The 26,905-nt window shown below is 42.5% G+C and overlaps 1 protein-coding gene across 1 annotated transcript; it reads right to left on the bottom strand.

The window, feature by feature from the left end:
• Positions 1 to 1,947: 1,947 nt before the first annotated feature.
• Positions 1,948 to 22,149, bottom strand: LOC139349637 (heparan sulfate glucosamine 3-O-sulfotransferase 6). The gene is made up of 2 exons (XM_070990575.1): positions 21,393 to 22,149; positions 1,948 to 3,452 (listed from the first exon to the last, which is right to left on the bottom strand). Exons 1-2 carry the CDS (start codon positions 21,869 to 21,871, stop codon positions 2,834 to 2,836), a joined length of 1,098 nt encoding a protein of 365 aa, XP_070846676.1. The 5' UTR covers positions 21,872 to 22,149; the 3' UTR covers positions 1,948 to 2,833.
• Between the last annotated feature and the right edge of the window lie 4,756 nt (positions 22,150 to 26,905).

The following is a 26,905-nucleotide window of genomic DNA, read 5'->3' as shown; positions in this document are numbered from 1 at the left end:
ACAAATGTATGATAGCGACCTGAGCTCGACCCCTGAGTTAAATCAAAGTGACAGCGGGACATGGTATGTATAAGCACATATCCCCACCACCAATAAACTAAACAGGCAGTTATTGATCTGGACCATCTCCCTTCAGTGGAGGTCCCAGAGGTTGAGAATGCAATATTAATGGATTGGGGGGAGTTGTTGTATGCCTGTGTGTGTGTTTATTTGTGTGTGTGTGAGTGTGAGTGTGTGTGTGTGTGTGTGTGTGTGTGTGTGTGTGTGTGTGTGTGTGTGTGTGTGTGTGTGTGTGTGTGTGAGAGAGAGCAGGCATCCACGTTCATAGCTCACACAGGGCGACTCCATTAACCAGCGTGGCAGTCAGCAGTTTATGGTGACCAGGCTGACAGGTCAAGGGGGAGCAAAGGGGTCAAAGATTGCCATCCCCAAAAGGTCTCCAATCACCCCAGTGAATTGATTGCTTACACATCAGAAAAGCCACTGTCCGGCTTCAACTTCAAATTTAGCCCTGGATGCCTGCAGCCATACGACCTCACCCTACATCCCCACACCCCTTCACCCACTCCCACCACCAACTTCATTCTGTCTCTGCACACTTCAACTTGAAAGTGGTTGCCAAAGACTGACTGCTCGACATTTTGGGAAATAAGATTATTTGCTTTGCTGATATCCATCCATTTTCTATACCGCGTATCCCTTTGGGGGTTGCGGGGGGTGCTGGAGCCTATCCCAGCCGTCAACGGGCGAGAGGCGGGGTACACCCTGGACCAGTCGCCAGTCGATTACAGGGCACAAACACACAACCATTCACGCTCACACTCACACCTAGGGGCAATTTTACAGTCACCAATTAACCTAATGAGCATGTTTTTGGTCTGTGGGAGGAAGCCGGAGTGCCCGGAGAGAACCCACGCATGCACAGGAAGAACATGCAAACTTCACACAGAGAGGCCTGACCCGGGAATCGAACCGGCAATCTTGTTGCTGTGAGGCACGCGCACTGCCTGCTGCGCCACCGTGCAGCCCCTGCTTTGCTGATAGCATGAGCAAATCTCTGTTCACTATAAGGCTACAGCCAGCAGCTAGTTAGCTTAGCTCAGTATAGGACAAATTTTCCAACATGGCTCCCTGTGAAGCAATGAAAACAGTTCTGTAGACTGTGGCATTGCTGTTGTAGCTCATGTTAATGTCATAAACAACATGACTGCTAGTAGTCAGATGTTTTTTGATCTTTGGACAAAATTGGGCCAACTGTTTCCCTCTATTTCCAGTCTTCATGCTAATTGTCTCCTGGCATCAACTGTTGACGTGAAAAATGTTCCTTATTCATTAAAATCCTAGACTGAGCCCATTTTAAAAGGTTATTTACTCATGCTGTTTGTGAGTTTAACACTTGATTTTATAAATACGTACAGGTTAAAGATTAAAGTAACAACCTGCCATATTTCACCTACTGTAAATAAATGTCAGCTTTCCAACAAGACATCTCTTAAAATCACACAACAGTAATTAATTATATTTTCTTTTCTAATCATCCGGTGTCTGGTAGATTGCTTCCAGCCTTCAAAAAACTCATCTGCAAAACAGATGTATCTTACAGTATATGCCTGCCAGCAGCAATATTGGTTTGCTTGGCATGAACACAGAGGATGAAATGAGTTCACTGCAAAAATGAGCCCAAAAACATGTTTTAGAATAAAAGTTTTAGTCAGAATTTCCAGCAGAATTTCAAATACAAAAGTCTCAGAGAAAACATCTCAACAACAGTTTGTCATCTTATAAATTAGGCTTTTAGAAATATACAGTTGCATGTGTGTAGTCTGTGGAGGTGAGTGTTGATTAGTTGAAGTAGAAAAGAAGAGCAGATACAGGTCTTGTCTGTTAAGAACATTTTTTACAAGCATTGTATTGGCAACTTAAATAAGAGCAAATTTACAGCACATAGTGGACTGTGTTTTACATTTCTGGTACCTTTTTGCACCGCTACCAGGTATCCTCCTGAATTTGCTACATCTTTTTTTTAATTAACAGACAGTCCAGAATAGGGGCTTGCACTGAAAGAGCTAAAGAAAAAAGCACTTCCTATGACTCTATAAACATGATCATTTACCCACAGGTGAACTGAATAATGCTGAAGGGATTTAACTGATCCCCAATGGCTAATTCATGTCTCCGCACGACACATTCACTTATATTTTGATTGTACCATCGTGTATAATTCAGAACCCTTTGCCTCTTTCCTCACTGCCTGCGTCGTTTTTTTAGCAGGGCTTCTTTGTCTCAGAACTCCAACATGTCATTTGGTTTATCGTAACTTTGTCTGGCTGTCACGGCTTGTTACTCATGTGCCTTTTGGTTTAACTTTAGGCACATCTCTTTCCAGTCTTGGCTTCTCGGGTTATTTTCAATTCAGAGGTTGTGCTGTTCAGTGTTTTAGACAGCAATGAGACCTTAGCATACCTCTAGCACTCGGGGTGCCAAGTGCTAGAAGTTCCAATTTGAAGCAAATAAGCAGTATGCTTCAGTGCGGCTTGCGCCCGTCACACTGCAGCAGCACGAGCCACAACCAGCGCTTCTCCCAAGCTTCTGTTTAGCATTCCTTGCTAAAGTGGCTCAGGGGGTTGAAGCTCTGACAAACATTGTTAGCATGGCTGTTGTAAATCTGGAGCAAAGCAGGAGTTTTCATAGCTTTAGGAAATGAAGGAAAGGCTTATTTTGCACAGTAAAAGCTTTGGTAACACAAGGCTTTCAAGGTATCCCTGTCTGGATTTGCTAGTTGGCTTATCAACAATGCTACTAACAGTTTTTAAGAGCTTTGGTGAGTAGCTGTTCAGTCCCAGCCAAAATTGTGGCCGGTCATTTGGTAAAATTTGAGATTGAAGGGTCTGTAGAAGTCTCTGAGCCTAAGCAGGACCTCAGAGGGGATCTGGGGATGGGGCCTGCCCTTTGACTTCCCCAGGCAGCGTGGCCTGCTGCTCCCCTCAGGCTTCTTTAGGCAGGGGAAGCCTTTGGTCTGGTTGAAGTAGAAGTGCTTGTCTGTCACCACACGTTTGAGTCCCAGGAAGTCCTGGACCCGGCCCATCTCGCCTGCTGGGTCCGTCACGAGGCGCTCGCCGCTGACAAACAGGAGGCGTGAGAGCGGGAAGAAGCGCAGCCAGTTCTCCAGGTGCTTGGCGTAGATGCCAATGCGCACGGCACTCCAGGACGTGTCGATGAGGCCTGTGGTGGCGTTGCGGAAGGCCAGGTTCTGGAAGGACGGGAGCCCAGGAGATTTGGACAGAGTCTGGGTGTAATCAGAAACAGCCCGGGTCACGGGGTCACGCACCACCACGATGAGCTTGGTGTGGCGGCTCATGGAGAAGACGCGGCGAGGAGCTTCTTTGGTGATAAAATAACTGGGGGTCTTCTCCATGGTGATCTGACCCTCCAGAGTGCGAGGCATCAGGTTCCTGTACGAAAAAGAGAGACGGATCATTAATAAAACTCTTCTCTAAACATTGCATGAGTGTCCACTTGATAAAAAGCCAACATATTTATGTTGTAAGCTGCAAAAATAACATCTACATATTTGGAAAAAATTAATACATTCCTTTGATTTCCTCATAACATTCCTCTGATGATGCCTCAATTGCCTTGAAGGCTTTCTGATTTTGCTTTGTAATTAGTGGGCTAAATCTGTGATTAGAGGGAGATAAACATGACATTAGCTGCTGGCATTGATGGAGTGACCATGTCAGCACAGACTGGGAGGGAGTCTGTGAGTGGCTACTGTAGGAAAACCACAAGGCTATATTAACCTCAGAAAAGTAATTTCCTCTCATCCGCTGCCTCCTCCTAAACAGTCTCATAACGGCCTGGACTCTCCGCGTGCCGCTGTCCCAAAAGACTGAAATAACAGCCACATTACTGTCATACCACTGGTATTTGTAGTCTTCCAGCAAGGTTGGAAAGGTTACCATCAATGCTCCCATAGTTTTTCACTTATCTCGTTATTTTTTCCCCTTTTGTACGTGCTGCAAGCTAATCCATATCAGATGGCAGTGCTGGGTAAGTTAATCTAAAAATTTATTCATTGCATTTTACTCATTGAAAAAGTATTACGCTAATGACTCAACAGCAAAAGTCGTAAAAGTTAACTACGCTATTTGTTGCTTTTGCTATTCAGCCCAGTGCCTTTAAGCAACTTCAACTCCTCAAGACCCATCACATGTTCATCATCCTAAATAATATGTGTCTGCCCAGCACTCTTACACTACGTCTCATATTTAAAAAAAAAAGAAAAAAAAGAGTATTTTAACTACACAATGGAGTGTTAAAGAATAATTCTGGCTTATTTCAGGTAGGATCTTATTTTTGTAGTTTTCATGGAATAAGTAATAAAAACACTGTAATCCCCAAGAGGCCTTTTTTTTTTTTGTCACAGTAGGCTATGACAGTGTGACGATGAGCCAGTATACACAAGACCAGCTCATTGAAACTGAAGCAGCTAAATGGAATTCAGCCATCAATCATTTTGTTATATACACCTGTGCTTTTCCTACTGTGACATGTCAAAATGTCTGCAGTAAAAAAGGTGTATCGCTGACATCTGGGAAAACTGAAGTGAGGCAGGGCGAGCAACCTCAGGGCGAGCCACACTTAAGAAAAGAAAAAACACAGAATAAATCAGATTTTGCTGCGCTGCCGGTCCTCAGATCTGATGAATTAACTTAGTGAGCCAATATGATAATTACTGATAGAAATAAAGGCCAACGCTATTTTATTGGTAATAGAAACAGGCAGAAGTCCAAAAGTATCCTTTAACAAACAGGTTAGTCGAGTATCGTCTTTCGGTAGCCATGTGTTTGCATTCAATCCTGATTATTGCCTTTGGCGCTCTGATTGTTATTATCATCAGTGGTTGAGGTATTCTAGGCACACGTTGGCTTTCAGAGGACTGGGCTGCCCTCTTCCTCGTGTTCCTCACCCCTACTTAAATGACTCAGAGGATGAGAAGATGTAGTAGTACCTCAGAAAGTTCAACAAACCCTGACCAAAGCCTGCGTTTGACTGAGAGTCCCTATAATGTGCCAGAGCACACTGTATATAAAACGAGGGAAATGGGAGGGAAAGGAAAACCTATTTGTCTGGTGTCCTTCATTTCATCTAAATGCTACTGTAATGTTAAAATGGAATCTAATAACCTCCGCTGTGAAAAAAACATCCTGCCAATTTTCCTCTCTTAAAAAAAAAAAAAAAAAAAAATTCAATACAGGTTTTTGTTGAGTTTAAAGAGGAGATTCAAATCTCGGGCTCAGTTTGTGCTCTAGAAATCCAGGCAGTGAGGAATGCCAGTGTTGCAACTGTGAAAGATCCCCCAGCTAATTTCCACGCTTCTCCCCCCTCCCTCCTCAGCAGGCATGTGGTGATGGTTGGGTCGAAGTCTTCGTGGTTGGTCTGTAAGTGAAGGGCTTATGGGGCTCTGAGCTCTGGTGTGTGGTGATGGAGCCGACTCCTTGTTCCTCTCTCTCTGATCCAACACACACACTCAGATCCAAGTCCGGCATGTCCCCTGGCATGAAGCTACGAGGGTAACACCAAATACACAACTTATGGTATTCATAAGAAACCTCTGAGTTGTATTACAGGGCCGGGGATAAACAAAACGGAGAAAAATGCAGCAAATACCAAAGGGAGAAAAGTTTACAAAAACAGTGCTGTTTCTATGGCTAGTCTCACTATTGGGATGTATTGAAATGAGCATTTCAAGCCAAAACGTAAGCTACAACCTATCGCTCAGAAGCCAACTTTACGAGACGGGCTTATTTCTGGTCATCACATGACGTGAGCGGCAGTATAGCTTTTATGGATCTCGATTCCAGACAGAGGAGGCTAAACTTCTCATTTGGTTGCAAGGACAGTTTAATAACCCTGGCTCTGAGAGGAAATTCCACCCTCAGAAGCTGTTACTCTCACGTGTCATCAATCTGTGAGGTTACTTTGTGGTAATTGCGTGCTGTTTCAGCGCATCTACCCAACCTGCCTCATTTACCTGTGTTTCCAGCTGACTCTCGAGAACCCCCGAGGGAACACGCCAATGAAGTATTTTCAGACGGGAAAAAAGGGAAATTTGCATCCTTTAATCAACATATTTTTGGCTGCAGTGCTTCAATATAACTGTCATCGGAGTCTATTTCTTTAAGATGAATTTCTCCCACTATGACTCTTGAACGCTGGCGCAAAACAGTGGCTGCTGAAATAATCCCTCTGCTCTAAAGGGACTCAAACTTGAGGGTTGCTGTTGATGTGGACTGTGGATCACACAGTTGTCATGACCCTGGGAAAATGGGCATCATCTCATTTTTTTTTTCTTATAAGGATACGATTAAAAACACACTACCAAACAACATGCAAGATGCAGGACAACATGCAAGATATTTTTAGTGTTTGGATTTTTCTGTGGTTGCAGACAGCGACATCCAAAGATCCAGATCTGAAAGCAAGAAACAGCCCAGGTGCCGGTATGTTTGCACTGTTTGGTGCTCTGTGAGTGTGTCTATAGCACACATCAGTCTAATGGAAGCCATGGTGTTGCATTCGAGGCTGAGTGGGGCTTCCATTGACATCATGTTTACATTTCAGTCCACTAGCCTGTAATCACAGAACAGCCTGGCTACAACAAAAAGCCAGGAGGAGGCCACACAGCAGTGGAGCCCAGGGAGGAGGGTGTGCAGATAGGAGAAGAAGAGCAAAAGAAAAGAGTGGGCAAGAATAAATGGAAAAGGGGGCATGAGAGGTAAGAGCACAGATGGAGAGAAGAAAAACAGCAGCACGCAAAGAGGCCCGAAAATCCTCTCATTAACCTGGAATCACCGTTCAGAAGCGTCTAATCTCGTTTTCTCTCATGAAGATAAAAACGCAGCGTTTGTTCTCTTTATCTGATAGCAGTTGCCGAGGCCGTTGACCGCTGGCCTTTGTGCGGTTTCCAGAGAGAGTTTGGGGGAAACCTCGCGGCCTGACGTTTGTTTTCATCACACCTTTACCGTTAGCATCTGGAGCAGGAATGCAGTCAGGTTTGAAAGTACGCAGATGTGCGTTTATCTGCACGCACAAATGCGTCCAGACGCTCTCACATTTAGCTGCGCTCTGTGTGGGTGGGCTGAGCTTTATTAGGGCCTGTTTAAAGGACTGCAGGCTAATAGGCTACTGTTTATAACCAGAATATGAGGACACATGCGTGAGCTGTGTATATGGACCTACGTCAGGCTCTCAATAAAAGCAACAGGAGAGGAGCAGGGGCTGCTCCGTGTGGAGGTAGGAGACAGATTATTTGAAGAGCATTTTCCATTTCTGCCCTCCAAGCCAAGTTGACTGCATATTTGGTCAGAATTGAGTTAACACCAGAATCTTTTGACGTTTTTACGACATACAAAATGATCGTGCCAGAGAAATGTAACATTTCCATGAAGACGCTACGCAGAATTTGCAGTTACTACAAAATGCAGTAAAATCCGAGCCAGACCGCACTCTGCACTCGGGCTTGGTGAACTGGGCTTGTCGACCACTTGCTGCACTCTCTGCCACTGAGAGCTATGTCAAGTAAAAGGTAGCGAGTGTTCAGACAGCTACGGCTAGCTATAGTTTCTTTGCCCACCACTGGCTGCTATCTGTAATTGGAAAAAATCAACTTTGATGAGATAGTCCTGCTAAAGTATAACTAGCCTATCTCAGTGGGCTAAAAAATAAGTGCTATCTCTCTTTCTGACTTTAACTGAATTCCCGCTATTTAATCAGCTTTAAAATCCTACTTTTAACATGAATTTCAGTTTTCCTGTCATGAGGAGTAACTCACTACTCCTGTGACTCTGAAGGAGTGATTTAAAGTTAAAAAAAAAAAAGACCCAGGTGATGTCGTCAGGGTTATCTATGGACAGGGGGCAAGAGGTGAGTATCTACCAGGCACACGGAGGTGTACGAAAAATGCCACTGAGTTGCATTATGGGAAATGTAAGATTTTGACTCATACAAGGAAATAAATGTTCAGACATTTTGTCCTCAGCTGCGTATGTTGATCTTTTCTTTCAAAAATCTGTCTCTTGAAAGTCTCACAACCGTGTGAAAGTGCAATAAGAAATCTGAAGCTGAAAGACCAAAAGTCCAAATCATTCATTTTAATTGATGATTAATTCATTTCTATTAAAATCTATTACAGATTGCAGGCTGACAGGCACAGACAGCAAAACAGAGAAAACCTGATAACCATTAAGTATAATCAAAAATAGTTTATTCTCTTAAAAGAAACTTGTTCAAAAGAAGAAGAAAAGCTGAAAGAGCACATTAGGACTGTAGCTGCTGCATTTCCCCTCACATAAACTGACTCCAAACACTGAGTGCATCTGCATTTTTAGGTGTAGGTGTTGTCTATGCTCATTTATTTTCAGTTGAAACGGTCTAAAAGAGCATAAAACAAAGGCATTTTAACTTTTCTAATCTTTCATGCACCCTGAAAGCCTCTTCTATCAACTTTGCTGTTTGTACAGTCACTGCTTTATGACTTCACAGGCAGGACTGCTGCTCTGAATGAAGGGTTTCACCCACTGAAGTGCTTATCAAATGTGTGTGTATCTTAAAATAAAGAGGGCACCTGCAGGCACTGCAAACACAGCGGCGATTATCACTTTTCTAGTGGGAAGCACAGATTTCAGTCATTTTCAGTTCTGTGTTTGCACACCGCCCGTCTCTCTCTCTCTCTGTTTCTGTGCTTTCTACTGTGACATACACTCACACGCATAAACACAACACACACACTCTAACCATGTGAACATGCCTTCCACAGGCTGGATCCACATCTGGGAGCAATGAAGTCCTCAGTGTGTGTGTGTGTGTGTGTGTGTGTGTGTGTGTGTACAGCGGAGATGAGGGAAGTGTTTCTGGGTTAGGAAGTTTCCCTCTTGTCCCGGGGTTCGGAGCTCTGAAAGCTGTGATCCGTACTGGCTCTGCTGGGCCAGAGGCCAGACCCCCGGACCCTCTTAATCCCCACCAGCCTGCTCTGCGTGGAAATGGACTCTTCCACCCTGAAGGTCAGAGGCAGATGGTTGTGATTCAGAGGGCGAGACCACCGGGGATCACGGGGGATCACGTACTGCAACATGTCATCATGTGCAGATTTCTCTCGCATACATGCGATGTTTCCTCCTCTTTTCCTTCCTCTCTCCCTCCAATTCTCTTTCGCTCACCTCCTCCATTTTTTCCACTTTTCCCCATTTCCCTCTCACAACTTCAAAGCATCCACTTGGCCTCTGCTGGATCCTTCAAAGTGAGACTGTTATGAATACATTTGACATGTGTGAAGGAATTTTAAAACACATTGACATCCGCGACCACTACAGAGGGACATGCAGACAGATACAGTCTGCCTGTGTGTGTTCAAAGATCTGTAAAAACTGCTGCGTGGAGGCAGAGGTTTGTCATTACTGACGGCAAATACAGGGCCGAGGAGCTTCTGTGGGCTGATTAGAAGTCAGCCCGGACTGTAAGCAACTCAATAAAAGGGGAGGCAAAGTACTGCTTCTCTCTGTGTCTGTTGGAGTTGGGCCACTGCATTAGTTGGATGGCCAATATTTAGCCTTTTGTTAAATGTAACCGTCGCTTCGTGAAAACAGAGAAAACTTCCTTCCTTGATCGTTTTCTTATTTTTTCAGGTTTGCAGATTTCTGGTTGCCAGAAAGGAGATTTTAAGCCTAAAGTGATTAATGATAAGTAATTGCATCTGGTTTTTTTTATGCGTCTAAATGCAGTTTCACAGGCTTTTCCTGTAAAGAGTAAAATTCAGGTGGAAACAGTCGATACTTTGAAGAGTCGATTCTAAAAGTGTTCACAATATTAAAGCCATTGTAAGACCTTAAATGCCACATAGAAAGCAACTGAACACCTTTTTCATAGAATATTAGAAATCAATAGGGCCAACATCAAATTATTAAGTATGAATTTATTTACATTTATGTCACATTTCTTGAAGGTAAGTTGAATATAACAGTAATTCCTAGAAATAATAAAATTAATTTGACCTGGATCAGAAATGTAGAATTTATGTCTGGAAAGAATAATAATAATTATTAAAATATCATTGTAAATTAATTTTTTTTTTTACTGCCTTCCAAGGTCTTTTTTGAGGGACTAAACTCGACGCTTTAAAAACTTGCCAAGACCTGCAGATTCTACACTGAACTCTGGCACAAGATATCATCCTTCAGCTCCTTTACACTTAATATCTGTTTTACATAAACCCATGCGGCTCACACCTCGTGTTACTACATCTCACTTCAGCGTGTGTGTGGCAGACTATTACACACTCTGAAGGTTACCGTCTGGCTGACGCACCAGGGTGGTGAGGAGTATTTTTGCCGAGGAGGTTTGCATCACTGGGGTAGGTCGGTAGGAAAGAGCTGAAGAATGTGTCTAGCTGAGGGGAAAAATAGAGGCGTAACAGTTAATAGAGACATCACAGGGCCTGAGAGTGGTGAGTAAATCAGAAGTGGTCAGTCAGAGTTTCCTCTGAGAAACCATGCAGGGCAGCCGTAATGACAGAGGAAGATCTATGTGTGTGCTGCTGCTGCTGCTGCTGCTGCTGTGAATGTATGTGTGACTTTCAGCAAAGACACTGTAGGAACCGTCAGCATTAGCCTGCAACCGTCTGACTTCCCTCTGACTGATGTGACAATACTGACATGTCTCAAAGGAACAGTTTAACATTTGGTGAAATACACTCATTTGCTTTCTTGCTCAGAGTAAGATGCAAAGATTGATACCACAGTCATGGCTGCATGCTACTGTAAATATGTGGCTGGGGCTGATAGCTTAGCTTAGCATACAGACAGGAATTAGGGAAACAGCCAGAACACTTTAACACATTAAATCTTGTTTGTTTAATCTGCGCAGTGTCAAAATGACAATTCGGCATTTTACGGGAGGTTATGTCTGGCGCATGACCCCCATAAAACAGCATAAAACAAGATATAAAGTGTTAGGGTAATTAAAGGGCTTTAGAGGTGCTGCTAGGTGGGTTTTATTACCTTTCAACAGAGCCAAGCTAGCTGTTTCCCTGCTTCCTGTGTCTGTGCTCAGCCAGCTGGCTGCTGACTGAAGCTTTCTATTACAACTATACCATACAGACACGAGAGCGGTAGAGATCCTCATGTCTAACGCTTGGCAGCAGAACAAATGAGGTAATTTCCCACAATAATCGTGCCATTGCTTTAATCTTTCAAACAGTTTTTTTAATTAATAGGAGAATAAGTACAGCACTGTAAGTGTAAGAACTCTGACTTCACTAACTAATAATAAGCAAGAACGTATCATCAAAATACTTCAAAATGACCAGAAAAAAGAAGAGAAATAAGGACAGGAAGAAGGAAGGCAGTGATTTTCTCCCTCTGATCGCGTAACAACCTGTAATGACCTGACATGAAACCTGTTATGTGTGTTTGAATGTTTATGTATGAGTGTAATGTATGTGTCCATATGGGAGAGAGGAAGTCAGCGTGTGTGTGTGTGTGTGTGTGTGTGTGTGTGTGTGTGTGTGTGTGTGTGTGTGTGTGTGTGCGCTGCTGATTGCTCCCACCCCTCCTGACTTATCAAATGGGAAAATCTGCAGTCGTGTTCCTGCCGGGCCCACAGTGGCCTACTTGTTTTGCTTTATCTCCGAGCTGCCAGGGGCCTCGGGGGCCCCACCCTGCCTTCATCCGATCTCCTGAACACAGGGGCGGAGGGAGGGACGGACGGATAGATCGGGTAGATCCTGACCCCTGTGATGTCATTGTCTTTGCCACAGATTACGGAAGTGGGCTCTTAGGATGGTGTGATGACGTGGGAATGACTGGGTACAATTTTGATAACTGACAGATTAAGTCAAAAAAGTCAAATATGAACTGGTTGTAGGTTCTCAAATATGAATACATTTATATTTTAATTTTCTATTATATTAAACTGAACATATATATATGAATTTTGCAGTGTAAATTTTTTTTTGCTACTTTGCTATTTTCTGGCATTTTCTGGCAAGAAAACGTCACAAAAATAACTGTTAGCTGCAGCCTAATAGCACATATATATATCAAGGTGTATTTAAAATATCAGCTATTACACTGATTGTACTGTAAGTAAGCATACTTGTAAGTTTTTCTTGATTTATGTCAAATTATTAAATATATTACAATGAAGACCTGATTATATTTTGTAATTTACATTGATATATAGTCACTTTTTAACATTATTTTATTACACTAGATGGATGGATGGATGGATGGATGGATGGATGGATGGATGGATGGATGGATGGATGGATGGATGGATGGATGTTGTTTGGTCTTCATCTCAGTCAGTCCAGTTAAAGATTAACCATGAGACAACATGTACAGACTGTAATGTTTACCCTCCTGTGAGTCTGTGCCGGCGACAGAGAAAACAACCACGCTTTCACTAATTAAACAGCTTTTCTAAATGAGTACACACACATGTGCGCACACACCTCAGAAACACTGTAATTGACTCAATATGGACTTCTGCTCAGCTGGCAACTCCCCAGGTCCTGACCAATAAGAACACTCGATCCTGTCCGATCCTGAAAACCCACTTCCGAGCAGTTTCAGCCTGCCACTCCTTGTGGTTTCTCAGCTCATTGTTAGCGGCGTCGTAAGCTGAAAAAGGGAAATCGCTGCTGGCAGAGTCGTGGCTTTTACAACTGGAAGCAGTCCATTCAGCGGTCTGCTATTAGTACCATCTATCAAGCTCATCAGTGTGGACTCAGGAGGCCTTGGCCACGTTTACACACACATCAAACATGCAGGACGCAGTAGATTTGGATGGACATGAAGCGGGAGCTGGCGTTGGCTTCCAGATTTCCCCCAATCACAGTGTCTTGTTTGATGTTTCGCTTGTCCTCGAATGCAGCTCTTGCCCTCCGCGCCAGAGTTTCAGGCGTAATTAATCTCATTTCCTCTCCAAACCAGCGCAGACATCACCGACAATTAACCAATTCCTCTAAGTTGATTAAGTCAGGCCGATGGGAGTTTTCTATGTAGCTTTTATAGCAGACAAAGGAAGGTGTGTTTCTCTGTGGGATTCTCAGGGTGGCTGCAGGTTCTCACAGCCTCCACCTCCCCACCCAGGCAGTCAGACATTAAACAGAGAGAGACAGCAGTTAGAGGTCCACTGCCACACACACACACACACACACACACACACACACACACACACACACACACACACACACACACACACACACACACACACACACACACACACACACACACACACACACACAGAGTCAATAATTACCTGCCTCTCCAGACAGACCAGTGATGGTTAACTGGGTGTGGGTTTTACTATCTGTTCCGTCTATCGAAAGCCAGCAGCCTTCACTGTGAATAAATGCATCTACCTCAGCGTGCGTCTCTTTTTCTGACAAAAACAATAATCTAATTGACGTGGATGGAGAAAGAGAGTCGATATCATATTATCTTCAGATCCATTTTTCAATGCAAGCAGTGGAAAACAGAGCCTGAAGGCAGCATAATTAAAGGGCGAATCAAACCTCAAAATGATTATTTTGATCATATTGTACTGCAGAGCTGAAACAATTCATTGATTAGTTGATAAGCTGGTGCCCAATAAATTTTGGTAACAGCCATTCTGGTAATTAATCATTTAGATAATTTTTTCTTGCAAAAATGCCAAATATCCTTTTTTATATCATGGCAAACTGGATATGTTGGGTCTTTGTTGGGTTCACTGTTTTCAGACATTTATAAACCAAACAATTACGCAGTTAATATAACATCTCCAGCGATGATGTGAAAAGTATTCAACATATAATTCCATCTGCTTTAAATGATGCATTTTCCTTTTTTCAAGTTCGTCTTAAAACAACACTCACACGCCACATGTGCTATTAAATCATTTTTTTCTTCACTGCAATTGATCCTCCTGTCCATACTGACCATGACGAGAGCCTAATGTAAGTGACTGGGAGTTTAATCCACAGTCTTTGTTCCACACACTTCCCATGAAACAGAAGGCGGCGTGCTCTTTGCTTCATCATATTTACATGTTTCCTGAGAAATCGGGCAACGAGGGAAAGACTTATCATGTTTATAATAGCCAGTTAGCACTGAATATTTGTTACACACATCCCCATCTGTCCATCAGGAAGCCTGTCATCAAACTGGCCTCTGTCAGTCTCAGTCGGTCCCTGTGTACTTTAGCTATAATAACTACAACTATCTGTCTGTCAAGAAACTGTGAAATGAGTTGAGGCAGTCGGATATATATATATATATATATATATCTGGTTTCACCCAGACTCTGCTATGGCATCATCATAAAAATTCGAGAAAGAATTTCATTGGATGCAAAATTATTAGAATGAATCATCAACATTTTTTAGGTCTAAAATACCATTAATCTTACCCGCATAATGACTTTTTGTCATGACTGGGCGATACATGGGCATATAGGTCATGTATAGTGTGAGACATGTGTTATAAAAACACATGAACATCAATTTTGACTTCATCGGAACTGTGAAACTTCAGCAGTAGACCTGTCAACTCAGTATCTTTCAGTCTTTTTCATTAAAAAAAATTCCTGTTCGAGTTCCAGTGTTATCCCTCTACTGGATCTCAGCGTGGAAACGCTCTGTTGAAACACAAAGAGTCGTCTTACGCTGAGAGAATGCGTTCAGGATGTCCAGTATGGACAAGAGGAGACCGTGAAGAGACACGCATGTGAGCTCTGTTTTAAGACAGAAAAATATGAATCTATCCTTTAAATCAGGAACATTCCTTCATATTTTAATATCTAAGCATCAGTATTGCAAATATTAATTTAACAAATGACAGCCTAGAAGTCAGTACAGCCAAAAGTACTTGGTAATAATAATAAATGGTAAATGTACACAGTTATTTTGCACCACGGCGCATGTCTTACACAATCTGATGACGACATCTTCTTATGAATAAGACAGTTTCTGTCACATGCAGTGCTTTTATTTAACTCATTCACTGCATGCACTAATCTAAAACACAAGGCAGATGACACACAGAGGAGAGAGGGAAGAAAAAAATGACGTAGAGACGAGAAGGAGTAGAAAGATGGCTGTTCTGTTGTGGTCTGTTCAACGCGGTGGCTCATCAGTCATCTCTGATCTCTGTTGTTTAACAAGGAAAGGAAGACTTTGATGAATCTGCGGCTGAGGAAGAGTAACAGCATGTCTTGAGTCTTTTACTGACACGGCACATTCTCAGTCTGACAGTCAGGACTGAAAACTGTGAATATTAAGAAATTAAAAATCCGTCACAGTGATGAATGATGTGAACTTTCTCTTTCTGTTCTCTGGAACTGCGACCGAAGAGTTTCCTCAGTGATCCGCTCATCGTGCATCTCTCACCAGTCATGATGCCATTATTTCTGATTGGTAGAGACATGGCATGCTGGGAGGGTAAAGGTCAGCCAATGATAAGCTGTCAAAATATTGATGACGGAGTTGGATCAGGCCTTTTTTTTCACATAGTAGAAATCCATACCTATTCCACACCAATTTATCAAGTCATGTTTGATTATTTCCAAAAGTTTTTCCAGATTAATTTACATATTCTATTAATTCCGACAAGAATCCCTCTACATGTAAAGCAGCATGCGTCATGTTATGTTTATTAGTTCTGACAGACATGCTGCATACCGTTGCTCACAGTCGTGGATACAACCAGCTTCTTTTTCCTTCTTGCGCTGATGCAGCTTCAAATACTCACAAAGCATTGAACCCTGTCTTCTGCACAAAGCTGTCTTTCTTCCAGGAAGATCTATACATTTCCTATTTTTCCAAATTCTTCCATGAAAGCCTCGGTTCTTTCCCCCCAAACCCTCTGTCAGTCTGAAAAACGCTCTCCGCAACATGCAGCTTCCAAGAATGTGAGCAGGGAGGAATTCAACCAGAGAATCCCCCGTGATTGGTAGAAGAGTCGAACAGGAAATAAAAACTGGACATTCATGTCTAGGTAGTGCATCCAGCACTCAGCCGAATTATACAACATGCCTCTATGAGACAAAGAAACGAGACAATAAGGCAAGAGATTTAGAGACGGGCAGAAAAAACATCGACTCAACTCGAACGGGAGCGAGGACTCGTCCTGTGGCTTTACATTACACAGTTTGAGTGACCTGAACGAGCCAATAAATCCACTCGAGCAACACTTGGACCGCGGGGTATAAATGTCAGCGGTGGAGGGGAGTAACAGCTCCTTGTCAACAAGATTGAATATTCAGAAGTTAATTCATTTCTGCTGCAACAGCGTGATAAAGGCAGAGAGAGCCAGATCAATAGAAAGAACCTATTTGGGGTGATCGATATCGGGAAATGACATTTATATCTGCTGGATATTTATAGTGTCAAGAAAAGGTGGAGAGATGCTGAGAGGAAGAGGGGGAGTGGGTGGACTTCAGGTAGGGCTGAGGCAGTATGAGTGTGTGGGAGCTCACACACATGCTCACACTCACTCACTTGCACACCATGGCTGTCTAAACCCTCATTCTCCACCACCAGACCACAGAATCGTTTCCAGCAGATGGCAAAGCCAAGGCTTTTCCACATATAAGCATTTTTTCTAAAACAATTTGCCAAATGCTTCCTTTAAGGATGTCCATGTGTTTTACTTGGTTACCAGCTGAAGGCAGGGGCCAAGACTCTCTCCGAAGCTCAAAGGCACAGACAGCACTTTGAAATGAAGAGCTCTGTCAGAGAATAAATGTTTAAGTGATACTTTCCAGCCCAGTTTCAGATGATGTTGTTGGCTTCACGTACAATGGTTCTGTTACAAATTGATATATGTGAGTCAGAGGGTACTTAAGATGCAATTACACTAAATTAATAATATTTTTATAACTACATATGATATCTGGAAGAATGGAAGAGCCTCGGGAGGAAGGCGGAAAGGGGAGGAAGAAAGGAAAGTAGGAAGGAACAGGGAAGTCAGAAGAGTCTGCTGATTATTCATAAGCCACTGGAGAACATATGATGACAGGCTAATGTTGACATCTGTCAATCAATACTTACCACATTATTACAGTAAATTAATATTTTCAGAACTGTGTCTTAAGTGACGGAAAAGAGAGGAAAGGCAGAGACCAGAGCAGTGGACTTTGCCCCGCAGCCCCGACTGGATGTTATTTAATACTATTGGTTATAGAAATATGCATATTGTTAATATTGATTTTCATGAAACTGAAGGGTTAAAGTTTAAGTCAGTTTGGTTTGCAGCACTTGGAGTGGCAGATGGAAATTTAAACTACATATCCATTCACATACCATTTATCCCTTACATTCAGCTGGAAATTTAAAGATTCATCATTACTATAACTATGTATTTTTACTATTTATCCATTACATTTAGCTTATTTTAGCTATATATCCATTACTTAACTATTTCAACCATAGTTAATATTAATTATTTATCCATTACCTTTAGCTAACATTTTAACAATTTATCCAGTAATGTTAATTTTAGCTCACAATTTCAACCACTGATCCATTAATTTAGGCTAATTGTAATCATTTATCCATCACTTTCAGATAGCAGTTTAGACTTCTGTGCTGCTCGCTAACTAGTTTTCATGCACTCGTAATAATGATACGTAGCTAATGTTCGGGTGATGCCAAGAAGTCGTCCAAATTAAGTACCAAAAAACCATTATTTGTAACTGCCCTTTAGAACAACACAGAGGCGTTTTATGACCTGACATTCCATTTGTGTGTGCCTTTCAAAACAGTTATTGTTGGAAAACATGTTGGGGAACGTCATGGTTTGGGTTAAAATTATTACTTCATTAAGGTTATGGGACCTCCATCGCCATGGCTAAAGGAACAACCATGTTGTTAGGGAGGGTTAGGTTAGGGAACTGTCCTGCTTACGGTTAAAAGAAACCAAAGTTGTCTGTCAGAGAGAAACGAACAGAGGGCTCCGTTGGTGAAGTCCATCCACCCATCCAGCCTGAAAACATCCCTCTGTGGACTCTTTACTCCTGACAGACAGCTCATAATACCTCCGGCCAGTACAGCGCTTTGCACGTAAATGGAGAGATGTTGTGTAATGTTGAAACAACTGATTCTGTTATTCTTGGAAAGCCGCTCTCTGTGTTGCAGCTGATTCAATGTGTGGAGATACTTTTTAAATCAAATTATATTTTCTTTTTTTTTTTCCTCAAATAAGTCGAGCTTCTCCGCAATCTCTCCACGCACCCCCTGGTGACTGGATGAGTACCTTCAAGGCTGGACTACAGGGTTGCTGTCTATGCTCCGAACATTTACATCTGTATATAAAAACCAAAGTAACTTTCATTGCTTGTCTGTAAGGCAGTGAACTACACAGCCCCTGGGTACAATAAGGTTCCCCCGTTGCACTAAAGGTTGAGGTGCAGCAGGAATACTGATGTGCTCCTCAGGTCGGCGCTACGAGGTGAGGAGGCGGCTGGTTGGGGGTGTTGACTAATGCCTCATAAGGCCTTGTTTAACTGCAACTGGGGGCCTAATCCCTCTCAGGCCGCTCTGCACGTCCCTGAGCTGTCCATGTTAATGCCTGACCTGTCATTACACCGGTCCAATTCACACAGTGTTGACACGAGCTGTCAGCGGATAAGGACAGAGCAAAAACACACGTTTCATTATGCCTTCAAAACACAAAAAGAGAAGAAGAAGAAGAAAAAAAAGGTGAATGTCACGTCGGTGTTAAGAGAGTACAAGGTAAGGTCAGTTTTCCAACAACAGAGAGCAGTAAAAGGAACTTGTGAAGGCTGCCAGGCTCCTCACCTTTAACCCTTCCTGGTTCACTTCTGCTTTGTCGCCATTCAGATAAATAGAGATCCTACAGCGTGTTTTTACTGAAGGTGGCAGAAGAGTTCATTTTGTGCATCTCTGAATTCAGATTTCTGTTAATCTATTGTCCGATCTGAGAGAAAAATATGAAACCTGGTGGAAAATATTAGAGGGGACAGGGATACAAGGGTATAAAATACATTTTAAAGATATTCTACAGCATCCTTTGCTTTAGGGGATTACTTGCTGCTGAGTATTTCCTGCTGTTGTGCGTTTAGTCTGCGAGTGCTGAGAGACACGACCCAACGGTTAACCTCTCGAACCCTTATTTTCCCCTAAGTATCTCCTGAGAATAGGACAGTAATGATAAAAAGAAATGAATAAAGAGAAAGAAGAAAGGACACGTTTTGTCTGATTTCAGTTTCTCAAATGTGAGGATTTCCTTTTCCTTTTCTTCGTCATCTACAGTGAACTGAATCGTTGGGTTATGATTTGATGGCTGGACAAAACAGGGAATTTGAGGACACATTTGATTCTAGGGATTGAGAGAGTGATCAGCAGATTGATGAATAATTGTCAATGTCCCCCATCATTAATACAGTGGGAGGAGAGTCAGTTAGCTAAAATTTAGGTTTCTTTTTGCTCATCCTGCATCTTCACGTCTAAACCAACAACTACTCCAATAAAACATACATGTCTGTGTTGAAAGTGAAACTGCCTCAACAAGCTGCTGTCCGCCTCAGCCATAACTGCATCATCATCATCATCACACATGCACTGCATGCAGCAGGAAAACCCCGGCCTCTTCCTCTTCCTCTTCCTGACAATCTTTCAGTAATAAGAAAGCAAAGCAACACTTGCGCACACACACGCTTTGATCTCTGATGTCACTTACTGCTGTTCCACCTGAGCCTCACAGTGAACAGATCATTATCCGCCTGTATTGATCTCTCCCGTCGCCTTCTCTCACTCCACATTTTTTCATCCACACCTCCATGTTCTCATCTCTTCTCCTTGTCTCTTTATCAAACTGTCATTTACTCCCCAGATTTTTTTTCCCCCCTCATTCTTCCTCTGTAATGGTTTTCCTCTGTCTGTCCATCCCTCTCCGTCTCTTTTTCTCTTGTCTCTGTGCTTTCAGACATCAGCCGGCCACTTAAAACATCATTAGCTTGCATTTTTGCATATTTCTCACCCATTTCACTGATGAATTTAAACCTGGAAATTCGAATGTGTAAACTCAGATTAACGTCTCTCCACATGCAAATTTTCATTTATCCGGTTTTCATTGGAGAAAATTAAATGAAGACTTTTTCTAATTAGAGAAACATCCACCGTCAAAAGGGTCGTTTTGGCTGTTCCTCAAGCAAACACATGACTACCTGACTGAGGGGTCATCCACACTACCACCAGCCACAGCCACAGCCCATCCTCCCCTTTGATCAGACTGGTAGTGCGGCCCTCAGGGGACCAACATTGGACACTTAAGGAAGCAGCGTGTCAGCTCAATAAACAGCAATTTATTGGCAGGGGACTGAATACGCTGCCATCTTTGGAAGCTATCAGCAGAGCCTCTTATTGGTGCTGAGAGATATTCAGGAAGAGAGGAGCGGGACCGATCACACCAGTGTGAGATAATGCGCTTGCCTCTACAAAGACATACTTTATGTGGACTAATAAATGGAGAGTGCATTTGAATTAGCTCTGTTTTTGTTACATCGCACTCAGTCACTAATATTTATTTCTTTACTGTGATAAGGGAACGAGAAAATACATGATAATAAAGGATTGTGTACATTTGGCTCTTGAGGGTGGCACTTTTTTTTCCATTAAGGTCCCAGACAGGGGATAACGCGGCAGGAAAAAAGTCCTTGATGCACATGTGGCACTAAAAAGTGCTTACTTCTCAATTTGAGACCCTCACAGGGTATCATTTAAATGCCTTTCCTAAACACAGTTTTCACTTTGAAGCTCGGTTTTCAAAGAAATAAAATAAGTTCCCACACAAGCTCCACTAAAGACACTTAATGTGCAACTGCTGAGGATAAAATACACATCATGCATATTTACAAGCTGTCTGGAAGAATCTAGAGAAGAACAGGGGGACTCTTGTGCAGGGGGCTGCAGTCTACTTGCACTGCATGACTGTTTTTTACTCCTGCAAATAACACTGGCAGGCCCAATGTGATATCACAGGATTAATATGTTTGATTTTCTAATAAATTCATCTTAAATCAAAGCAAATGTATTCAGATAAAAAGACTTCTGCACGTTTATGTAAATCATGTAGAAGAAAAATAAAGTCAAAAGCTCTAATTTAAACTTCAATTATCATGCTTTTCACTTCCGACAAATGAGAGTAAGCAGCCACAACTTCTCATCAGGCGTTCGGGACTTCTGACCTGAACTTTGACCCTTACAGTTCATTACTGCCGCAGTCATTTCTCCTTTTGAGGAGCGCAGGTAAACTCGTGATTTTAAGTAAACACTTAATGAGTTGTTCTATCATTAAGAAGTAAAAGGAAAAACAAAGGAAAACTCTGCCTACCTGTACCATTCCAGTCCCTTATCGTAGAAGCGGTCAAAGAAGTGCGGCTCAGAGCCGACGGCTCTCACGTCCGGATGGATGCGCAGGAACTCGAGCAGAGCCCGAGTGCCACCTTTCTTCACCCCTATGATGATGGCCTGGGGGAACTTTTTGCTGCCGAAATTATTGGCTATAGAGATATTGTTAGATGGAGCATCGCTGTTTGACAAGTCCGACAGCTGTTCCCGCACAAACGAGCCCTGAGACGCGTTATACGCGCCGAGCTGCTGCGACGACGCCTCATGTCCATCATTTAAGAGAATTTTGTTCTGGAAATTACTTTGTTGGTCATAAACAGGCCTGGGCAAAGAGTCGCAGTATCCGTTGAGGCAGTAAAAGAGGTAAGTGAAGAGAATGATCATGGTAAAGAAGACGGACAGCTTGGACTGCACCTTCAGGTGTCCAAAGTTGAACGCAGCTCTCCATTTACTACATCCCATGAGTCGCAATCCTGAGCATGAGGACACAACGCAGGAAACATGGCATATCAGAAGACTTCATGCTATTAATTTTAAAAGTTCCTCAAACTGAGAAAGCTTTTAAAAAAACACCGCGCTCCTGCCGCAACAGCAAGTGGCGCAAAACTTGCGCTGCGCGCGTCAAAAAGCTCCACATGTTCCTCCGCTTGTGCTCTCGCCTTTTGCCTCTGTGGGGATTCTTCAGCTCGTCAAAGCATCAAATGCAGCTTGAAGATTTTTCATTAAGCAAGCAGAGGAAAAGTCCCAGCGAGCCTCGGCTGAGAGATGACTGTGAATTTGTCCCACAGCGCTGCGTGCCTTCTGTGCGCTCCTTTGGCAGCGAGTCTATAGGAAACCCTCAACACCCCCCTCCCGCCTCACTGCCAAATCCACGCCCTGCTCATCAAACACACGCCCCTTCCATCCTCAGCCCGCACGACGCTAAAATAACAGCGAAAAAATAATTAATAGGCGCGCTGCATCCTCTCCAAGCTGACGCTGAGGGAGAAACCCTCATCTCACTGTATTTTGAAAGCAATTTGAGAGAAATATAGTCGTTAGTTTAATTGTGTTTAATGCACCGGAGGAGGAGGAGGGAGATCTTTTTTACCATGGTGAAAATGGGATATTAGTTTTTTGATTCCAGACTGAGGACGCAATTTCCCCTCATTTCCTTTTTAAATCACCAAGAAGAAGCCTTGTGCGTATTTGCAGGCCTCCGAGCTCCAGGTTGATTCTGGCCCAAACTGTGCGCTCTGGACGCGGCGAGCGGCCACCTGCTGTCTGCTCGCCCTCCTGACCACACAGCCCCGCGGAGCCAGCTATGACACACACATTTAACCTTTACACTCCTAGCCAAGGGGGACAGACAGGTGTCATCTGCTTTCTCTAGATTCTTTATCTCTCTCTCTCTCTCTCTCTCTCTCTCTCTCTCTCTCTCTCTCTCTCTCTCTCTCTCTCTCTCTCTTTCTGTGTGTGTGTGTGTGTGTGCTTTTGTGTAAACATGTTAGACCTCAGTTAACTGTGGTTAATATTAAGTGAATCGAGGCCACTTTCAACTTTATTTTTTCCCCCTTTTTTCACATTATTTTCTTTTGTTTTTTGCAGTGCAGATAATCGTTGTTAAATCATTAAGTCCAAAACAAAATGTGTTATTGATTTTTTTTTATTTTTTATTTTTTTAAGGAAAAGAAGTAGCTGTCATTTGAGCCTTTTGCTGAGACATAGGATTTGAGAACAAACTCCTTTCTATGTCCCTGGGAACTCCACCAATTTGTTCCTGAATCTTGCCCAAGAAAGCCTCAGGACACAGATTAAATTTTCAGCAGCAATGACACAGGCGGATAAAATGTCTCCTGCTTGTGATGCTGGTGGAGTGGAGGTGCCGCTTGCTTTAATCCTGCAACCTGAAGATGCTCCCTGATGCTTCTCACAGTTTACAGCCGCTTCCTCTGTTGGAACGTGCTTTCTCGGCCGTCTTGGCCATTCTCTGAGTCACTGTCACAGTCTTGTGTTGTAAGCTAACCCCCCCCCCCACACACACACACACAGGCTCCTGTACAGCTCAGTCTATTTTAGTTAACTGAGCCCATATGATCCCACTATTTCCCATAAAATTCTCCCTCAAGTGGCTTTCAAGTTATGGTGACACACAGCTTGAATGAAATACCGAGTATAAGATGCTGTGTGTTGTGCGGCTTCACTGTTGCATTCATCTGAAAAATTACAGCTGTGTGAGTTTCTCCAAATCAGGATTCACATAAAATCTTGCCAGAAATCCAGTGGTCCCCATTTTTCGATACAATAGGAAGTTACTGGAGGCTTTACTGCACTCTCTGCTGCAGAAAGACAACTGACTAGACGCTAAAGCAAAAGAGCGACAGCATATCAAGTTTTGTCTTTGCTAAAGTGAAAACTACATTTAAGACTACTGATTTTTCCTTATTGTCACTTGTTATTTTTTTAACATTAATTTTGACAAAATTGTATCTTATAATTTTTAAAATTTTAACTAAATGAGCCAGCAGCTAAAGCTAATCATGATTTAGACCCAGCTAACGCTAAATAAGATACTAAATTATAGATTATTATATTGACTTCAGTATTTATAGTGGCCAGACAGCTAATAATACAGAGATACTCTACATTTAATCCCTGCGAAGTGTGGGCAGGAAATAATCAAAATAATGTATTTTTTTTTAAAAAGAAAATGGAGAAACATACCCCTGAAAGGAAAAGCCTTCTTTTTAAGGTAACAGTGAAAAGCATTCCTTTGCATCCAAAAAGCAAAATAAAGTGTTGCGGTTACTTTAGCAGCAGCCAAAAAATGAATTGTTCAGCAATGGAGAACACACGGGAATGATTTTTACATTTACTGTCCACTGCTAGGATTCACAAGGCCAGGGATTGTGTCCATGGAAAGACAACAAAACAAGAAAGACAGAAAAAATCACAGTATATGCAAATTAGGAAAACAAAAGGCAGATGTAAGCACACTGTAAAACACTGTAAGAGTACTGATTCAGGAGGACGATGAGCAACTTCAGGTGTCACCAAATAGTTACCTGACCCTCACCATCTCCTCTTGTGTTATTTCACATTAGCTTTTATTTTGAAATCCAGAAAAAAAAGTGGAGTAGCACAACAAAAACTCATCATCTCATCATCATCTCTCAGATTTTGGTGTCAGTCCCCGCGCATGTCTTATCAGACGACGAGCAGCGGAACAGCGAAGACTCCATCACAGAAGACAGAGACAGACCGACTCGTTCCAAAACCCACAGAAACCTTAACAGAGCAGACTGCAGCACGGCCACAGCTGGAATCTGCTAAGCTGGTGTTGTTAGTGGAATATAACCATGATGCAGTATTTTGGATTAGAATTCGAACAACATTGTGCAGCCCAGTATGGTACTGTTTTCTGCCTTTCTTGTCCCATTTGTAGATGTTAAAAAACGCTGTGTTGCTCTCTTTACTGTTTCAACCACACATAGAGAACCACACTTGGCTTCCTGGTAAGGCATCATGCTTCATGTACTATGAAGTTTCAGGTGTGACTCACTGTGCCACTGTGGAGTTTTCTTGGGCTGATCTTATTAAAATCTTCCTTTGTTGAGTTAATACCAACCTTCAGTGAAATGGATGCCTCTGAAACCCCAAATAGTTTCTGACAATATATGTGCTACAGTATAAATCACAATTTATTGGCACCTTCACCGTATATGTTGAAATATAAGTGAGGTGCTACATGGCAGCACATCCATATGGAAGATAAATCTGAAGGGGATGACAATATCTATCGACCCCGGCTTCTTCCAACCTGGCAGTATGTCAATTTCCCCAAGTCTCTAAACAGAGAAGGCATCATTTACCCTTCTGTAGTCTCCAAGCACTCCTCGATATTGATCTGCGGTGATGTTGAAAAACAATCGGAGACGTGCCACTCTGTAGTCAGAGTGATCAATAATGTGGGTTTGCTTTGTTTTGTTTAATGTATGCCACAAAGCGGTGTTCTCTTTAGGTAGAAGGGTCAGTTTTTTAAGGCAGTTTTACGCTCAAGTGGCTCATATTTGTTTATTTGTCTGTATTATATTTTTTAAGGGCGTCTGCCTTTGAATGATATAATAAAAATCTTGACTTATTAAAAAAAGAACAGCTTTATTTTACATTGTTAAATGCATCTGTCTTGCTAGTTAACTATCTGTCTTAATAAATTAATTGCTTTACTATATTGGAGATTTGAATATGTGACTTAAAGCTAGATTACACCTGATGCGTGAATTCTGCTTGAATCGAAAGCCGTGAGGGCGCTTACTGCTTCTCTGCGACGCTCGCTAGCTTTAGCCAAAATTGTGCGTTTGCTGGGTTTTTTCTGTCTATCGTGACTGGGTTGAGATGCGGCCTCGGTTAGTTTTGTGAAATGACTGAATTACCATGATAACATTACAACAAAATGTACATTTTTAGATACAATAAGGGGAAATCACTAAGTGAATTTAGTTTTAGCAAGTGGCAAGGCAGAACAGAGTGTTTTAAACTCAGTTTCGTAGATAATGCAAATTTAAACGACATAAAATATTTTTAATAGTAAAAACAGAGGGCATTTCTGAATAATCTTGTTTTTTTATTATTTTCTCAAGGCCATTGAGACATGAAAACAACTTAAACATAAGCCATGATGTAGAATATCTAAATAATTCATGAATAACACACAAAGGAAAATAAAACTCAATCTCTGGATTGTTAAACTGCAAAAAGAAACCGTCATATCTGAATGTGTCGTGGACAGTGTATGTCCAATCCTGGATGACAGACTATGGGAGGTGTGCTCACAGTTTACAGGAGAACACCTGAACTGAGGCATTCCCACAACGCAAGGAATACATGGCCACACACTCTCTCTCTCTCTCACACACACACACACACACACACACACACACCTCTGTCTGTGAGTGACATCCTGCGTGTTGCATTCCTGTCCACCTGTGTAAGGTCTGTGGCTGTGGGAAGGCAGACAGCTGTACAAAGCTCAGCAGTGACTGTTTCGCTCTGTAATTCAGCGTAAAGTCCCTGTGACGACCTGCCGCGGCTGCTTCAAAGACAAGAGGCCTTCCTCCAGACAGATCACTCCAAGCTCGGATTCGCCTACTTTGGAGCTCAAACTTAAAAAGAGTCCAAGCTTCAGAGGATCGTGTACAATCAATGAGGTCACCATCTCACCTGCGCCGCCTTTATATAGATATTTATTGATTCTTGTTGAAAAGTGTTGATATCTGTGCATATGATGACTCCAAAGGTTCTGTCCAGTAAAAACATGCCACATGAACTTGACTTTCAGACAAATTAACAATACCTATTTTATTTAACCTCTGAGAGAGAGAGAGAGAGAGAGAGAGAGAGAGAGAGAGAGAGAGAGAGAGAGAGCAAATTTTATCTTCCAGAAGGAATTACATCATTTATCATCCCGGTGTGGAGACGTCAGGGTCAGCTCAGGGAGATAAGACTCTTCTACCGGGG

The sequence above is a fragment of the Chaetodon trifascialis genome, chromosome 21 (assembly GCF_039877785.1).
Source record: "Chaetodon trifascialis isolate fChaTrf1 chromosome 21, fChaTrf1.hap1, whole genome shotgun sequence".
Lineage (NCBI taxonomy): Eukaryota > Metazoa > Chordata > Actinopteri > Chaetodontiformes > Chaetodontidae > Chaetodon > Chaetodon trifascialis.
The sequence above is the reverse complement of the archived record's forward strand: the minus strand, read 5'-3'. Positions and strand labels throughout refer to the sequence as shown.